The 17345-nt window shown below is 39.2% G+C and overlaps 1 protein-coding gene and 1 long non-coding RNA gene across 4 annotated transcripts in view; one reads left to right on the top strand and one right to left on the bottom strand.

Annotated features, from left to right (window-relative positions):
- LOC138945457 (uncharacterized) overlaps window positions 1-17345 on the top strand; it is a 350740-nt gene that overhangs the window by 57543 nt on the left and 275852 nt on the right. The gene's annotated exons all lie outside the window — the stretch shown is intronic.
- The window catches only part of LOC138945451 (leucine-rich repeat and calponin homology domain-containing protein 1-like), a 114509-nt gene continuing 109689 nt past the window's right edge, over window positions 12526-17345 (bottom strand). For all 3 annotated transcript variants that reach the window (XM_070316880.1, XM_070316881.1, XM_070316882.1), the window contains one exon: window positions 12526-12683. In XM_070316880.1, the coding sequence (XP_070172981.1) occupies window positions 12570-12683 (114 nt within the window). In that variant the 3' untranslated portion in view covers window positions 12526-12569. The remainder of the gene's footprint in view (window positions 12684-17345) is intronic.

The following is a 17345-nucleotide window of genomic DNA, read 5'->3' as shown; positions in this document are numbered from 1 at the left end:
ATGATGATTATGTGGTCTGTAATGAGACACTTGAAGATGATGATTATGTAGTCTGTAATGAGACACTTGAAGATGATGATTATGTGGTCTGTAATGAGACACTTGAAGATGATGATTATGTAATCTGTAATGAGACACTTGAAGATGATGATAATGTGGTCTGTTGTGAGACACTTAAAGATGATGATAATGTGGTCTGTAATGAGACACTTGAAGATGATGATTATGTGGTCCGTAATGGGACACTTGAAGATGATGATTATGTAGTCTGTAATGAGACACTTGAAGATGATGATTATGTAGTCTGTAATGAGACACTTGAAGATGATGATAATGTGGTCTGTTGTGAGACACTTAAAGATGATGATAATGTGGTCTGTCATGAGACACTTGAAGATGATGATTATGTGGTCCGTAATGGGACACTTGAAGATGATGATTATGTGGTCTGTTGTGAGACACTTAAAGATGATGATAATGTGGTCTGTCATGAGACACTTGAAGATGATGATTATGTGGTCTGTCATGAGACACTTGAAGATTATGATTTAATGTGGTCCGTAATGGGACACTTGAAGATGATGATCATGACTGGTCTGTAACGAGACACCTGAAGATGATGATAATGTGGTCTGTAAGGAGACACCTGAAGATGATGATAATGTGGTCTGTAACGAGACACCTGAAGATGATGATTATGTGGTCTGTAAAGAAACACCTGAAGATGATGATAATGTGGTCTGTAACGAGACACCTGAAGATGATGATAATGTGGTCTGTAACGAGACACCTGAAGATGATGATAATGTGGTCTGTAACGAGACACCTGAAGATGATGATAATGTGGTCTGTAACGAGACACCCGAAGATGATGATAATGTGGTCTGTAACAAGACACCTGAAGATGATGATAATGTGGTCTGTAACGAGACACCTACAGATGATGATAATGTGGCCTGCGATGATAAATATGAAGGTTTTGAAAATGATGATGATTCTGACAATGTAGGGGGGTTAAGTGATTCAGCTGTTTCTTGTGGTGACTCTTATCGCCCTTCATCAAATTCAGGCACATCAGCAGACGAGTATTGGGAGGAGGAGGAGGCAAAAAGACCAAGTTGTAAACGAAAAGCGCCACAGCCAGACTGCCAAAGAAAAAAGGCAAAAAGTGGCTTTCCCGAACTTCATCATTGGAAGAAACACAAGAACTATAACCTTAGAATGAAAGGGGAGTCCTACATGACCAGGAAGAAAAGCAGTGACGGCAAAACAACATGGCAAAAAAGAGAGGGGCAAAAGCAAGGTCCACCATGTACGGCAAAGTTTTGTCTGAAGTCAAAGACCAGAACCTGTCCTGAAATCACATAGCAAGACATAACAGAGCTTTACACTTCTTGTTGGTCAAAACTTGATCAGGACCAGAAGAAAACCTATGTTTGTTCCTTGGTTAGCAAAGAACAGGCATCCACAACTGGCAAGAGTCGTCGTAGAGCATTCTATGTGTACCACCTCCGAAACGCAAACGGAGAGAGAAAGCAAGTGTGCAAGGCCATGTTGGTTTGCTAACGCTCAGTACTACAAGACCAAGCTGGCTTGCCATAATTTGACAATGTATGAACCTGCTTCTCGCAGATGTGTCTGCTTTTTTTGGGACGAGACTCGAGGTGACGTGTGTTCAGACAATTTTGCTTCTTGCATCTCAGACTACGTACAGGAAGTCCTTTCCAGCAGAGATAACGTTCGCACTATCATACTCTTTTCTGATGGCTGTTGCTATCAAAACAGAAACGTAACTCTGTCCAAGGGCGGATCCAGGATCTTAAGGAAGGGGGGGCACACCCAAACTTTTTTGCACAAACATGAAGGCGCGAAGCGCCTGAATTGAGGGCGCGAAGCGGCCGAACATGCTGTCAAACAGCCTCTGCTGTCAAACTGCCTCCTTCAGCTGGCGAGGGACACGGGTGTTGTCATTCAGCAAAAGTATTTGGAGAAAGGCCACACCTGGATGGAGGTGGACATTTGTCACTCTCTCATAGAGTGCAAGCTTCGGCGACGCCAGATATATTGGCCTGTGGACTACCGAGGTCTTCATTTCTGCAAGGACTGCCCAATCCTACATCATCAAGAACCTCAACTTCAGTTTCTTTCAAGAGTTTTCAAAGCTTGCTTTCGACAGATGCATTAGACCTGGTACCAGCGTAGGAGACCCCAAGTCATCGACATTCGAGCGCTGCTGTACAGCACAGATGGCACATATCAGCTACAAACTGCACCACTCTGATCCATGGAGGCCACTTCTTCCACGCAGACACAACAGAGCCGGAGCAGCTGAAGTTGCGCAGCAGTACTCTGGTCTAAGGAGGATAACAAAGACGAAGTACCAGCACTTGCAGGACTTAAAAGCTGCAATACCAAGAGAATTACTACGCCATGCGGGATACCTGACTAGTGATAAATGGGGTGGAGATTGGGGAGGGGGGAGGGAGAATCTGAACTTGTTTCAGTTTTTGTTTCATTATTCAAATAGGATTATTTTGATTGAGCGAAGTCCGTGCAAAGGACATATCACTGGATATTATTTAATTTTTTTTACACAAGCTCAGACAGAATCACCTTGAACAAATCATTTTGGACGGAGTGTTCTTTGGACTACTGGTTGAGTTCAGTCCTATGAATTAGTTTTGAGTTTTAGCAGGATTATTGTGTTGTAAATCACCTTTTCATTCCAGTTTAAGAAGTCTTAAAGTGTAAATGAAGTTTTAATTTGATTCTGATTTGTCTTATCTGTTGTGTTGAAAGCCGGAAGCGTCGCTTTTTCATGGATGACTCAACAATGATAATAAACATGCTTTTCGTTTGCAATCCTTTTTGTCAATATTTCTATGGAAACTGCGATATGTTGTGGTCTACTGTGTTCGTCAAAAACCTTGTAACTGCAACTTTTGCACAAAGTGTAGTGTCCAAAACCTCGTATCTGTTCATTTACTCAATTTTCTCAGGAAAAATCAAATGTTCAGCTTGTTAACCCATACTGCCAAATTTCATAATAGTTAAAAGCCACAATGAAGTGAAAACGTCCCTGATTTGGCGGCACCTGATTCTTTCAAACAGTTTTTCTCGATTTTCTCGAAACAGCGAAAAATGAGATAGAGGTATTTGTCCTACACCGACGAAATATCTCTTAAACTAGTTGGAATTTTTTAATGAGCTTTTCAGAATGCCTCAGGCACCTAAAAAGCTCTTATGTCCTAAAAGATCATTAAATTTCAGCGAGAAGTAATTAAAAAAACAATGGTCAAATTTAGCCCACAAACGGAAGACATCGTGGGGCCGTGCGGACCCATGTTTCTTAAAGAAGGAAAAACGTGCATACCCTTCTGTAGACGTCGTGTGGACCCATGCTTCTCAAAGAAGGAAAAATATGCATACCCTTCCGTGGGGCCGTGCGGACCCACAATGTCTACAGAAGGGTTATGCACATGATGTCTTCCGTGTGTAGTCGATAACCCGGCCTGGTGAAGGTTAAACACGCACTGATACACACACACACACACACACACACACACATAGCACACAAGATATCAAAACAACTGCAGGTTCAACATGTGTTTATATACAGCAGTTTATTTTCCTTTCTAGGATTTCAATGCAGTTGAAGTAATAATAGAACACTAAACATTCAATTGGCTCCCTAAGAGAAGAAAAGTCAAACACATATTTACAGTGGTACAAACAAAGCCGTGAATGAACAAGTCAACATCCATGCTATGAACACTTGTCCTCAAATTAAAACAAAGTTGGTTTAAAAACTGATTTGATTGACTGGCATGGCAGAAACAATGAACATGGACTGCAAAACCTTTCAAAATTTGGGATCCATGCAGGCACTCAAAAATGCAGAATGGTCGATGACAGGCACTAAAAAGCCCGAGTGGAGAAAAAGAACATGGGAAATGAAATAAGGCAGTCTGTTTTTTATCTAGCGGATGATGGGGTGATTGAGAGAGTATGAGACAAAACGACAAACAAGATAACAAGACAAGAAACATGAGAACAAAGACACAATACAGTGAAGACTTGAAGCACAAGCCACAATCTGTTCAGTGTTCTAACGGGACCTTCCATGATAGATAAGGTAAAAATAAGTATGACAACTCAGAGACTGACATTAATTTTTCTGTCAAAAAGTATTCTTTTTCTCTCTCATAAATTTCAAAGCGTTATTCTCAAGGATTTTTATTTGATAAAGTCAGCACTAAAAGTAAGTATAACCTTTGCTTACTCTTCATATTTAGAGTTAACATGGAGATTCATGAATTCCCGTGACCATGTCCGATAAGTTAGCAATAAGATTACAATGTCGTACGGATAGACTTTTACATTTTTTTAGCGATAAACGTTGAATGGGACACCAAGAAACAAGTCTCAGTTCATCTCAAACTTGAAGAACCCTAAAGATATGCATACAGCTTGTTGATCATTATGTCAAACGTTATGTACAGTACCATGAGTTCTTATTACTGAGACGAATCCTATAAATTCTTATTTGTCACATTTTACTATATTGTTCATATTAGCTGTCTAATTTTTTTTCCTAAACTGGCTTCACTTAAAAGTATTGTTTCCTATACATCATATTTTAACAAAATTGCTAAACTGAACCATTTATATCATTAAAACTTAGTCAAGAGTGATATACTGTTAATACTGTTGTGGTACAAACTCCTCTTCAGTCCACTGTTCGAGTTGTCTTCCCTTGACAAGAAAGACAACCTCCACCCACTCATGTCGGCGAGAGCAGAAAATGTTTCATTTATGTCTCACCGCTTTGCGCTTCATGGGGAAGGAAACAAACTAACACAGATCAGACCCTTGAAACATGTTGGCATACAATTTAGGCATCACCTTTTAGTGATATAATCACAATGTTTTGAAATTATGGAGAGAGAAAACTTGCATGTCAGTTTTTACATATATATTCCCCTTTTGCCTTTACATAAAGGCAGGGAGGTGGATTAACAATGACTTCAAAAAACAAAAGCTGCGGTCCATTTGAGAAAATTTAAAGTTAAAAAATAATATTAAAATAAAAGGGACCTGTCCATTTTACATTTGTGTTTAAAATGACTTTACAAGGTGTATGGAACTGGCTCATGCCAGTCGCACATGTCTACATTAACCTCAGATTGCAGATCTGTGCACACACACACACACACAAGTTGATGTTAACAGAAATCCTCAATTAAAAGCGTCTATGACATCAGACCACAAGAAGTTCATCCGTAACTATCAACACTGCTTAATAATAACAACGGGATACGTACATGTAAGACAGCCGATTCATTACGGGGCACACACAAAAATGGTTGCTTCCTAAATGAAAACATCAATGCAGTTAGAAGAACATTACAGTGTCACACAATATGAATGATAGCATAAGTTCAATTCAACCTCACAAAGGATTGCTCTCACACACACAAAAACACACACATACCAAACTGAAATTGACCAAGATAGTTGCATACATGAGTCTAGTTTGCATATCTAAGTAATGATGAAAGAACAGTGTGAACATAAAAAAACTCCGGGCAACCAAAGAATACAATCATTCTTGACAGAGATATACACAAGTTAGATCATCTCAAGTGATTTACAAAATGCAAGCTTAAGACTTAGTGTGGCAAGTTACTGTGGTTAATGTTGGATGGTGTCTTTAATTCTTCTTTCTGACAAGAGTGGAATAAGTTCCACATGTTAATACACAATAATGTCTAAGTCAGCGGCAGGTACATACCGGCCCGGTAGCTCAGTTGGTAGAGCACTGGACTTGTGAATTCGGGCCGGGACGGACACGGGTCAACTTTATGTGCAGACCCAGAGACGGAAGCCATGTCCCACCCCCGTGTCATCACAATGGCACGTAAAAGACCTTGGTCATTCTGCCATAAGTGCAGGTGGCTGAATACACCTAAACACGCAGACACCTGGGTAGCGCGACTCCGTTGCTGCTAGCTTTCCACTGGGAGGAAGCGACCCGAATTTCCCAGCGATGGGACAATAAAGTAATGAAAATGAAAAAAAAAAAAAAATACCAAGAAGATTCAGACTATAATTTCAAAAAAGGAATGCATTTTTTTTTAAATTTGTCTTTGGTCTTATTATCTAGAGTCTAAAATGCAGTCATTTCTTTATGTGTCTTAGAACTAGGTTGATGAAGGAAAAGAACTGTTTTTGTATAGATTTACATCCTTTTACAACTACAATTTGAAGAGTCAATAAGAGGGAGAGTTTGTGTATGTGTGTTCGGAGGTCTATATAACCCGAGATAGAATTGAATCAATAACGAGTCGTTACTTTGTGCGTTCGTTTGTGTTTGCAGTCATGCGTTGGGTGGGGTGTGTGCTTAAAACAAGTTATAATGAGCGTTTTTAAATGTGTGTTTTGGGGATGGAGGGGTGAGAATGTCTTACACCCAGTTGTAACATTATAAAACAACAAATATACCCAAAAAATTATTCATTACAGCATCACATAAATGTATGAAAATTTTAGTTTTGTGTGTATACAGATAGCCTCAAGCCAAGAGCATGTGAAACATAGACAGTGAAAGAACTTGTGTATCAAAAGTCTCACATTTAGGTACCAGATCTGACTAAACATCACACTGACAATTGTACAATCACACAGACCTATTAGACAGCATATTGTTTGACAAAGCGGACATTGCTCCCTGAAGTTTACACACAATGGCAGTGTTAGCAATATGAGAATCGAAATACTTAACCTGTCACAGGTGTTTTCATTTATTGCTAGAAAGAATTGTGCTTCCAGACCTACTTATCGTATGAGAAAAATGATTCTTTCTTTATTTGGTGTTTAACGTCGTTTTCAACCACAAAGGTTATATCGCGACGGAGAAAAATGATGATTTTAGACTTCTTTTCTGAACTAAAAAACCAACCTAGATTGCAAGATAAAATCAAAAGTTTGTAGTTTTCTTACTTTTTATACACAAATCCAATGTAAATCCATGTTAAATGTTTGAATGGTGAACAATAATAGTTCGAACACATCCTCTGGAGAAATATAGCATAAACCGTAAGTACATGCAAAAACCTCCAAGAAGTAAAAAAGTAAACACCTTAACTTTGATTCTGCTTGGACCACCGTTTCTAGCAAAGACGAAGTGTTGAGCTGGTAGATATAATGTACAACCTGGGCCAAACATTCATATTCAGATAGAAACTGTATGCAGTCATTAATTCACACAAACTGTATATATATAGCAGTCAACACACACTGGCTGAAAAATACTGCGTGACTTACTGAAATGAGTTTGGCATTTATCATTGATAAAGATGACACTGAACAAGTAAGACATTTGCCACATCAAACAAAAATGCATGTATATTTAATGTACAGGCAGGTAACACTTCTAAACTTTGAACTGTCCATGAAAAAACTCAAGCCAACTTCAAACCAACAACAAAAGACAATTTCCGGAAATAACTGTTAGGTTTGCATGGGTTGTGGCAGAGTGAATGCCCTTGCTTTTAGTGAGACAAACAATCCACACGTGCTCCTGTCCACGTGTTTCAGACACATCCCCTCGCTACTGACTGGCCCATAATATCACGTTGGACATTTTGCCTCAATATCTTCTTCTTGTCGTTCGCTGTTAGATCGTCAGTCCGAACTGCAGGGCGAAACGTGCTGTCCTCTCGCCTCAATATAGGCAAGGGTATTCACTCTTTCACAGCCCATAGAAACGCAACAGTTATTTCCGAACATCGTCTATTACTCAAACTCTATAAATACAAGGCTGGAACCAAATGACTAATACCACAGTTTAACATCAACAGCGGAAAAGAGGCTGCATGTCTTCTGTTATTTAGTTCACGAAAACACTCGCAACTTTTTTCAATGCTATCATAAGAGGGGGAAAAGGGTCTAAGTTGAAGCACAAAGAAATGAAAGATGCCTTCTGGTGATCAGTTTGCACCAACAAAACTGACTGACGCACTATGCTACTTGGAAGCACCAGATGAGATTCTCATCGACAACACATGGAAAGTTCACACACACACACACACACACACATAGAGTGGTCCAATGGTAAACAGCGCCACGCTTTCTGCGTTTCATCCATCGATGAAACATTTCATCAATGTATATATCCACTAATAAAATGTTTCATCAACGTTCAATGAATGTCATCCAACGATGAAACATTTCATCAACAGTTATCTACGGATGAAACCTTTTATCGATGTTCATCCACTGACGGAACAATTTCATCAATTTTTATCCACTGATGAAACATTTCATCAAAATGTATCCAGATGAAACATTTCATCATCTTTCATTGCTGAAACCGGAAAAGCTGGTCACTGCTAGTGGAAATACTCCACAAGAAAAAGAAAAGAAAGAAAATGGCACCGCAAGCGACCGGCCAACGCATGGGGGAGAGCATTAATTCACACTTCAAACAGGGAGACCGGTTGCTTGCGGTGCAGTCTGGGCTTACAAGTTGACTCACGGAGCTGCTAGAGAAAGAATAGTTTTCTCATGTGCCTGTTCTTCCATCGGGATTCCCTTGCTGAGAAAAAGTGGCTAGCTTCTTTGCTAAGCTGACAAGTACGAGACCTGACTGAACAGTTTGCTTCGGACACTTGCGTCCATTGTGATCGCTAATTAGTGATATACCTAAATACCTTATTTCATGAACATTTCAATCAGATATTACATCCTCGAGGACAGCAAAGGGGGGAAAAAAGGACGACCAATGCAACAACATTACAGTCAGCACAGAAGACAATGATTATCAAAAAGGACAATGACAAAAAGGATGTGTTTTTAAATAAAACTTACTGTAAGTTTCATAAATTGAGGCTGCCTATACTAATGTGATAAACACAATTAAGCCTGTTTGAAGAAATGTTTGAACATGATAAATGATCAAAATGCAGGATAGCTGTGTTTAAATTTTTTCACGTGTAGCTGAACCAAATAATTAGACAAAAATAAAGGTCTTCCTTGCATTTCACAAGGTACAAGCTGATCTTGATTTCCTCTAAACATTTCTTTGTATTTGCATGGACTTAGAGAGAGAAAAAATGGATCTGTCATGGCTTATTAAGATGTTTACCCTGCCAAAGTGTGATAAATGTCACTGAGCTAACTGTAGTTTTATCATCGATAAATGGTACAGTCTGAGGTCATGACTGATCATGAAAAACATGATTGTTTTGTAGCATACCCTGTAGAATGTTACAAAAAATATCGTACAAAGAGACACGGAAATATAGCAACGTTACAAATTATTCTTGCCGCTAATTTCAGTGATTGAAAAACAAGTCTGGTTTAAAACTGGATGAATATTCCAAACTTAAAATACAAATTGCCACAAAAAATCATGTCCTCCTTGATCACATGGGTACATTTATTATCCATGAGCAATTATAGTGTTGAACTGTTTGTCTTAAAACTATAAACTGATACATAAAAATCATAAAATGAGCTGTATATCCTATGCTGTTTGTCGAAACCTGTGTACCCTAAAATATCTATGACAAAGTAAAATATTACAATGAAACAAAGATTGAGACTTTAACAGATGTTTTGAGTACCGATTGTGTCACTCTGTCTCCACAATGAATTGACATTTCCACTGACCAACACTCCTACAAAAAATCTTCTGAGAACAAAATCGTGACGATTAAAACTCAGGCCTTTCGTATAACCATTTTTTGTAAAATATTGGAGCTTCAGTAGAAAATATTTGTACACTTTTGTTTTGGTAAGACATAAAATGTGAACATAATTGAACTAATATTGCACACATGAGCATTGAAACACAAAACATTTATTTCAGAACAGTCAGCACACACACAATAAATCTCTTTTTGCTCAGAAGGGCAAAGGAAAATGCTGAATAGAATGCAAGGAGCAGACTAAAGATGATCAACGCAGTGACGTTTTTTTCTTCATTAAATAAAGTTCAGCTCAAACGGCAGGCAAAATATACAAATATTTACAACTGTCCCAAAATATATACAATCAAAGGTACTGCAAACAAAAGTATTAAATGATAAGCACTTGATTTACTCTGAATTTCAAAACCAGAAGAAACAATTATCTTTGATTTAGTAATTGCAGCCCCCCTCCCTTATGGATCACACATTTTTAGTTGGTATTTAAGGGATGACACTGGAGAAATTAAAGGCATATAAATATTAAAAGTCTTTTCATTAAAAAAAAAATAAAAAAAAAGTGGTTGTTTGGTGTGTTACGATTAAAAGCTTATTTCAAATCTCCTTGACGTTATAAAAACAAGTCATAAAATTATCAGCAAAGAAGAAAAACGCTATCAGGAATTATCAGCAAGAGTTTAGGGGTTGATGACACAGACTCAGGTTTAAAGCTAAGCAAAAAATGGATCATCTCTTTTCTACTCCTTGCAAAAAATTCATCCAAAAGAAATTTGAAGAACCACAGAAATTCGTAAGGATTCGGAAAGTGTTTGCTAAAATTGCAATAATAATTCTGCTGTTTTGAGGTTTTAACAGCCAAAATGTAAGACTGTTCGTACTGCCAAATAAATACAGATTTTGATAATCAACAGTCCTACAACTGCTAGAACTCTGTCACAAAAAGGGCAATAATGTTTCTGTCTCTCATTTTTGTGGATGTTACGCTTTCCAAATCCTTGAGTCGATGCCGAGACTGAGTGCAGTGTTGAGGAAATAATTACACCTGGTTAAAACACTGCCTGCTGAATTTCTTTGCAGATGACAGGCAAAAACCAAAAAGTCTGCGTTCGCCTTTCTTTCAGAATAAAGCACTTCACTGAAGCGACAGTAGAGGCGTTCACAAAAACAAGGCAGCTTGAGCTTTGAACTGATCAGAACATAATCACGCTGACTTCTTCAAATTCCTTCAAGAGCCAGAACAAAAAGAGAGTGGGAAAATCATTCAGCAAAGTCCCTCAGGGAAGAGGAACAGACAAATTTCAACATATTATGCTCAAAACCTTAAGCGTGGGGGGGGGACGGACGTATGGGTTGCGAGACAGAGCGTTAACCAATGTGACTGAGGCAAGTCTATATTTCTGTCTGTCCCCCCACTTTCAAAAACATTAAACGTAAAAGGCAACAACTAGAGCATCCACATAAATTCAAAAGAAACGGCAGGCAGTAAGTTAAGATAACGTGATATTTCCTTCAAAATAAATAGGCATGATAGACAATGTACACAAAAAGCAAATTATACAAACAAGGTTTGAAGTGAATCATCCTCGATACTCAATAAAGTGAACATTAGTCTAACAGAAAGTCGACTTTTCAACATGAAGTCATGCTGTTGCGTTGTTCTCTGGATATGTGAAGCTGTATCCGAGTAACACTGAGTACAAATGTGCAGTTTCAACACAATATTTGACTACAACAATGAGATGCTATACCCAACAAACTTTTCAATAAGATTTTGTTAGTTGCACTTTGAATTTTCATGTATTAAGATTATTTTGCTAACTGGATTGTGCACGAATACGTACAGTCACAAACATCACTTTGGTCTTTAGAAAGTTGAACATTAATTGACACCTTAATTAGTTTGATGACCTAATGCCTAAAATGTTAATCCCTCGCATCAATTTATGTTTACTGTCATCCATCTTGACGGGTGAAGGGTGGAGAGATAAGTCTGACTGGTTGGCTGGTGGGGAGGATTCTGCAGAATGAGCTGTTAATATTTCCAAAGACAAAACGGGAACTGTCTGTATTTTCTAACACACCTGGTTTTTTTTTTTTACCTACTCCAATTTGAGACCAGCTTCATTACTAAAGCTGTGTCACCTTTAGGGGGTGTATGAAGGTCAACTGCTTTGCTGCGTGTGTGTGTGTGATTTATACTTTTTTTTCGCACTTCAAAAGTACGCCTTTCTAACTTTTTTTGTTGTCTTTGTGTGCTGATTTTCATCGAAAAATTCGAAAGGTAGAAAATCAACTACTTCACGGCTACAACTTATTAGCCCAATGAAATTCAAACGATCATCAAAAATGTCATTTCTACTTTGTGCTGAAATGGTCACTGCCACAGTGAAAATGCCTAGAAAATCTTTTGTGAAAATGACTAGAATTGGTTTTTTCTTTTCTGATTTGAAGGTTGCTAACAGCTCAGCATTTGTAATGTAACATGCTATACATTGACCTGATTTGGGAACATTATCTGTTTTCGTTCCCAGGTCTTCTTCTTCTTCTTCTTCTGCGTTCGTGGGCTGAAACTCCCACGTACACTCGTGTTTTTACACGAGTGGAATTTTACGTGTATGACCGTTTTTTACCCCGTTCCCAGGTCAATCAATCAGCAAGATCCAATCCCACCAACCAGACCAGACTCTCAGAGAAGGTGGAGCTTATATTTAGGCCCCACCCACACTCCCCGCCCCCTGCCACCCTGCCCTGTCAATCATAGGGCAGGACGGGCAGCCCGATTTGCTGCGTTGCGTCGTGCAGCAGGACCAGGATGACCAGCAGACAGGCCACGCCCCCTAGCAGCTCCCCAAGGCGTCATACGGCCGACTGGCGCGGGTTGGTGCCAATGGCAACCAGTGCCGCCACCGTGATGGCCACACGCTGAACGCCGCGCTCGTCCATGATGTCCGCCGCCACGCAGATCTGTTCCTAGGCAACCAAAACAGGCGAGGTCAAATCATGCCAAGAGTACTTGCTCGCAAGTAACCATGGTCAAAAATCTAAGTTGTACATACAACAACAAAATATAAATAAAATAAATAAAAAGAGCAGGGAAGGGTTCATAGCCCTCAACTTGTTCATCTTTGGTATTGTGAATAGAATTGGTATTTTGTGTTCATACAGTGGAACCCCCCCCCTCCCCCTTTCTAGACCTCCCAAAATCTGAGGAGGGGGTCTTAAAATGGGGGTAAGTTTACAGAGGTTCAGAACAGAAAGTATGAGGAAACATTGAGTTTTAAAAGGGAGGGATTCTTAAATTGGGGGGAGGAGGGGGTCTTTAAATGGGGGTTCCACTGTATCACTATCTACTTTGCAGCTTTCTCTAGGCCATGATCATTTTTCTGTGCAACTTGAAACATCAACATCACTCTTATTACAATAAGTAATGTAACTATAATTAATGCGCAAAATCAAACAAACAAACAATGAAACCAAAACATTACGTGAGCTCACAATACAGGAAAAACAGTATGCGAACCTTGTTGAAGAATGGTTTACACACATTACAAGTAACGCAACTGGTGTAAATAAAAAAAAACTCTGTATGTTAGGTCACATATTCAATTTGATTTTATACATCAATTCATCACAGGAGTACCTTACACATGAGAGCTTGCACACACACACACACACACACACACACACACACACACACACACACACACACACACACACACATACACGCAAAACCCACCAAGTGGGTTCATAGCCGATAGTGCACTTGGACTACAACGGCACTGCGCGCAGTGTCTTTGTAGTGCGCTTGCACTACAACCGCACTGGCTGCAGTATCCGCTCCGGCATGGACGAATTTGACACTAAAAAAGGCATAAAATTTGACCTATTTCGTAGCCTATAGGGCACGGAATTTTGACGGAAAGAGTGTCATCATCTTGAATATGGCATTCTTTCCGTAAAAAAAAAAAAAAAATATTTTTTGCTAAAACTTGTTTTCTGAGTCGTTTGGAACCTGGTTGTTACGAATCAAGAATAAAACAACTGGGTTCCAAAATGTGGAACCCACTTGTTTTTTTAGCCCCAGTTGGTACTGTGTGAACATATACATAAACCCGGTTGGTGGGTTTTGCATGCTCACACACACACACACACACACACACACACACACACACACACACACACACACACACACACACACACACACACACACACACACACAAACACACACACACAACCTGTCTTACATATACATTTCTCTATGACAGAATCACGAAAAAATGCTTCCCTGTTGTTTCATGATTGTCTTGACATGTATAAAACAAGTATGGTCCCAAAGATCACAACAAGTTTGAGAGAGGTCATTAAGCCTCAGGATCAACACCAAAAAAAAACCAAGAACAAAATCAATAGAAAAATATACATATTGTCAGATTATCTGCCACACTAATACGCCACCCTTCCCTATCACAGGTTGCAACCATCACTAAACATTCAGTCAGTAAGTTAGTGTGTGTGTGTGCGTGTGCGTGTGCGTGTGTGTGTGTGTGTGTGTATGTGTGTGTGTGTGTGTGTGTATGTGTGTGTGTGTGTGTGTGTGTGTGTGTGTGTGTGTGTGTGTGTGTGTGTGTGTGAGGTAGGGAGGGGGGGAAGGGAGAGAAGCTGATGATAAAATTGACTTTTGAGTGAACACGTCTGATGTCAAAATAAATGTTCCCCGTTTGATCACAGAGTCAGCAGGCTAAACATATCCGTCAGCACAATCAAGTCAGCAATAAAGAACAGAGAAAGACTGCCTTGAAAATTAAAGTAACTCGAACTTACTTTGTACCTTCTGGACAACAATTCGAGTGTGTAGTGCTGACAAAAAAACAAATGAAGTGGTACATGAACTTAGTCCTAAAACCTATGGAATATGCACACTTTACATGTAGAGGTATTTATATCACAATATTTTTCTTATTCTCAGATACAATTTACATCTTTCTTTCTTTCTTTATTTGGTGTTTTACGTCGTTTTCAACCACGAAGGTTATATCGCGACGGGGAAAGGGGGGGGGGGGGGGGGGGGGGGAGGGGGATGGGATGGGATAGAGCCACTTGTTAATTGTTTCTTGTTCACAAAAGCACTAATAAAAAAATTGCTCCAGGGGCTTGCAACGTAGTACAATATATTACCTTACTGGGAGAATGCAAGTTTCCAGTACAAAGGACTTAACATTTCTTACATACTGCTTGACTAAAATCTTTACAAACATTGACTATATTCTATACAAGAAACACTTAACAAGGGTAAAAGGAGAAACAGAATCCGTTAGTCGCCTCTTACGACATGCTGGGGAGCATCGGGTAAATTCTTCCCCCTAACCCGCGGGGGCTATTTATATCACAATATTTTTCTTATTCTCAGATACAATTTACATGTACTTCACAAATTAACATAGAAATGTACTGCACATTTAACATGTCAAATGTCACCTTGGACCTGCATGCATGTACTGACCTGCATAATGAGGATTACTTTCAGACTTAACTCGGTTTCTGTATACCAGTAGTATTTACAGTCGAAGCGGTCAATTTTCTCTTTACATCAGTAGTATTTGCAATGAAAAAATTAAACTGTACACAGTCAGTAAATTGTATCTTTACAACCGTAGTATTTACAATGGGGAAAATAAAAAAATGTAAGCAGTAAATTGTCTGTTTACACCAGTAAATTACAATCTAAACAGTAAATTGTAAACAGTAATTGTCTCTTTACACCAGTATTATTTACAATGAAAACAATAAGTTATCTTCACACCAGTTGTGTTTATATTCAAAGCAGTAAATTGTCTTTATACCAGTAAGCTAATTTACAATTTAAAAAGTACATTCTAAACAGAACATTGTCTCTTTACACCAGTAGTATTAACAATCAAAACAGTAAGTTCCCTTTACACCAGTAGTATTTACAATTCTCTTTACACCAGTAGCATTTACAATCTGAACAGTAAACAACGCAAGTTTTGTCCAGCCAGCACAATGAGGGTGGTGAGGAAAATGATGATACAAAGGTGAGCGGTCCTGTAGTCTGCCGGCGTTATCCTGCGAAACGTTCCTAGCCGCACAACGGTGGCGGCTACCAGACCTAGCCGCAGACTGTCCACAACATCATCCACTGTACACAGGCAGGCCTGTAAAGACCAAACATTGCACACACCATGCGCTGTACCAAGTAAACTAGTGTTATAAATACACACACACACCTGGCATTGATTATGTCTAGTTAGTGCGATCATGAAAACCAGCAGCTAACTACAGTCATAACCAAAAAACAAAAAAGGTAGGTAAAATGTTGAATTTTTTTTCCCCCCATCTTTTTTCTCTCATTACTTTATTGTCCCATCGCTGTGAAATTCGGGTCGCTTCCTCCCAGTGGAAAGCTAGCAGCAACGGAGTTGCGCTACCCAGGTGTCTGCGTGTTTAGGTGTATTCAGCCACCTGCACTTATGGCAGAATGACCAAGGTTTTTTACGTGCCATTGTGGTGACACATGGGTGGGACATGGCTTCCGCCTCTGGGTCTGCACATAAAGTTGACCCGTGTCCGGCCCGGCCCGAACTCGAACCTGCGACCTTCCGATCACAAGTCCAGTGCTCTACCAACTGAGCTACCGGCCCCCTCCTGACAAAAAAACAAAACGTTATGTTCAGAAATATATCGACCCAGCGGTCTTTTAAGTCCACAGACAAACACTAATTACACAAAGCTTATCTTGACAAAAACAACAACTTTCCTTTCTTGTTTTTTTATTCTGAATTTTGGAACGTTTGCCGTCTATTTGTTTTTTGGATTTTTACAGTCATAACAATAATAACAATGTCTTAATAATTCTTAATTACAATGTGCATTTTATAATCGTTGACAGCCAGGTTAGATGTGTCGAAGACAATTTTACATTTTAATGTATTCATTTTAATGGACAAATTAAAGTGTTGTTATTGTTATTGGGATCAAAGGGCAGAATTTTCTCCCAACCTCAAACTGTCTGTCATCATTAGAGATCTGACTGATCAACAACCTCGGAAAATTACCCATCATCTGACACATCCCTGATGCCTGACACACTTTCTGGGGATCATCTTCAGTTGCACGGTGAAAACCATCTCTCACAGATCTTCCATCAATGATAATACTATGGCTGATTTCTCACATTTTCCATTCATAAAGCCTTTAGATTTTCCTCTATTTTGAGCCACTCTATAACTCATGGAAATAATTTTCTTTGCTTTCTGAGAGTCTTACATTGGAAGGACTGCGCGAGTAACCAGGCCTACCCCTATCTGAAGTGCATGCACCACAAATTACGATGCTGATGTTCTTTATCCTTAGGTGCCGTTTTTTGTTTTCAACAGGCTTTTTCAACATGCTTGCAATCCTTTCGTTAACAACGCAGCTAATACCTATGACTACTACATGCACCCATACACAGTTCTTGTATTAAACCTTCACTTTTAAACCCTCTTCACCCCACCCGAAGAATATTAATCCTTTTTAAGACCTGTTTTGCTGTTGTTGACCTTGTGTTCATGATGTCTGCAAATTCACCTCCATTTTCAGACTCCCTTTTTCAGATCTTGTTTAATCTCACAT

The sequence above is a fragment of the Littorina saxatilis genome, linkage group LG13 (assembly GCF_037325665.1).
Source record: "Littorina saxatilis isolate snail1 linkage group LG13, US_GU_Lsax_2.0, whole genome shotgun sequence".
In the NCBI taxonomy this organism is placed as follows: Eukaryota; Metazoa; Mollusca; class Gastropoda; order Littorinimorpha; family Littorinidae; genus Littorina; species Littorina saxatilis.
Note: the sequence above shows the minus strand (reverse complement) of the source record. Positions and strands in the feature narration are given on the sequence as shown.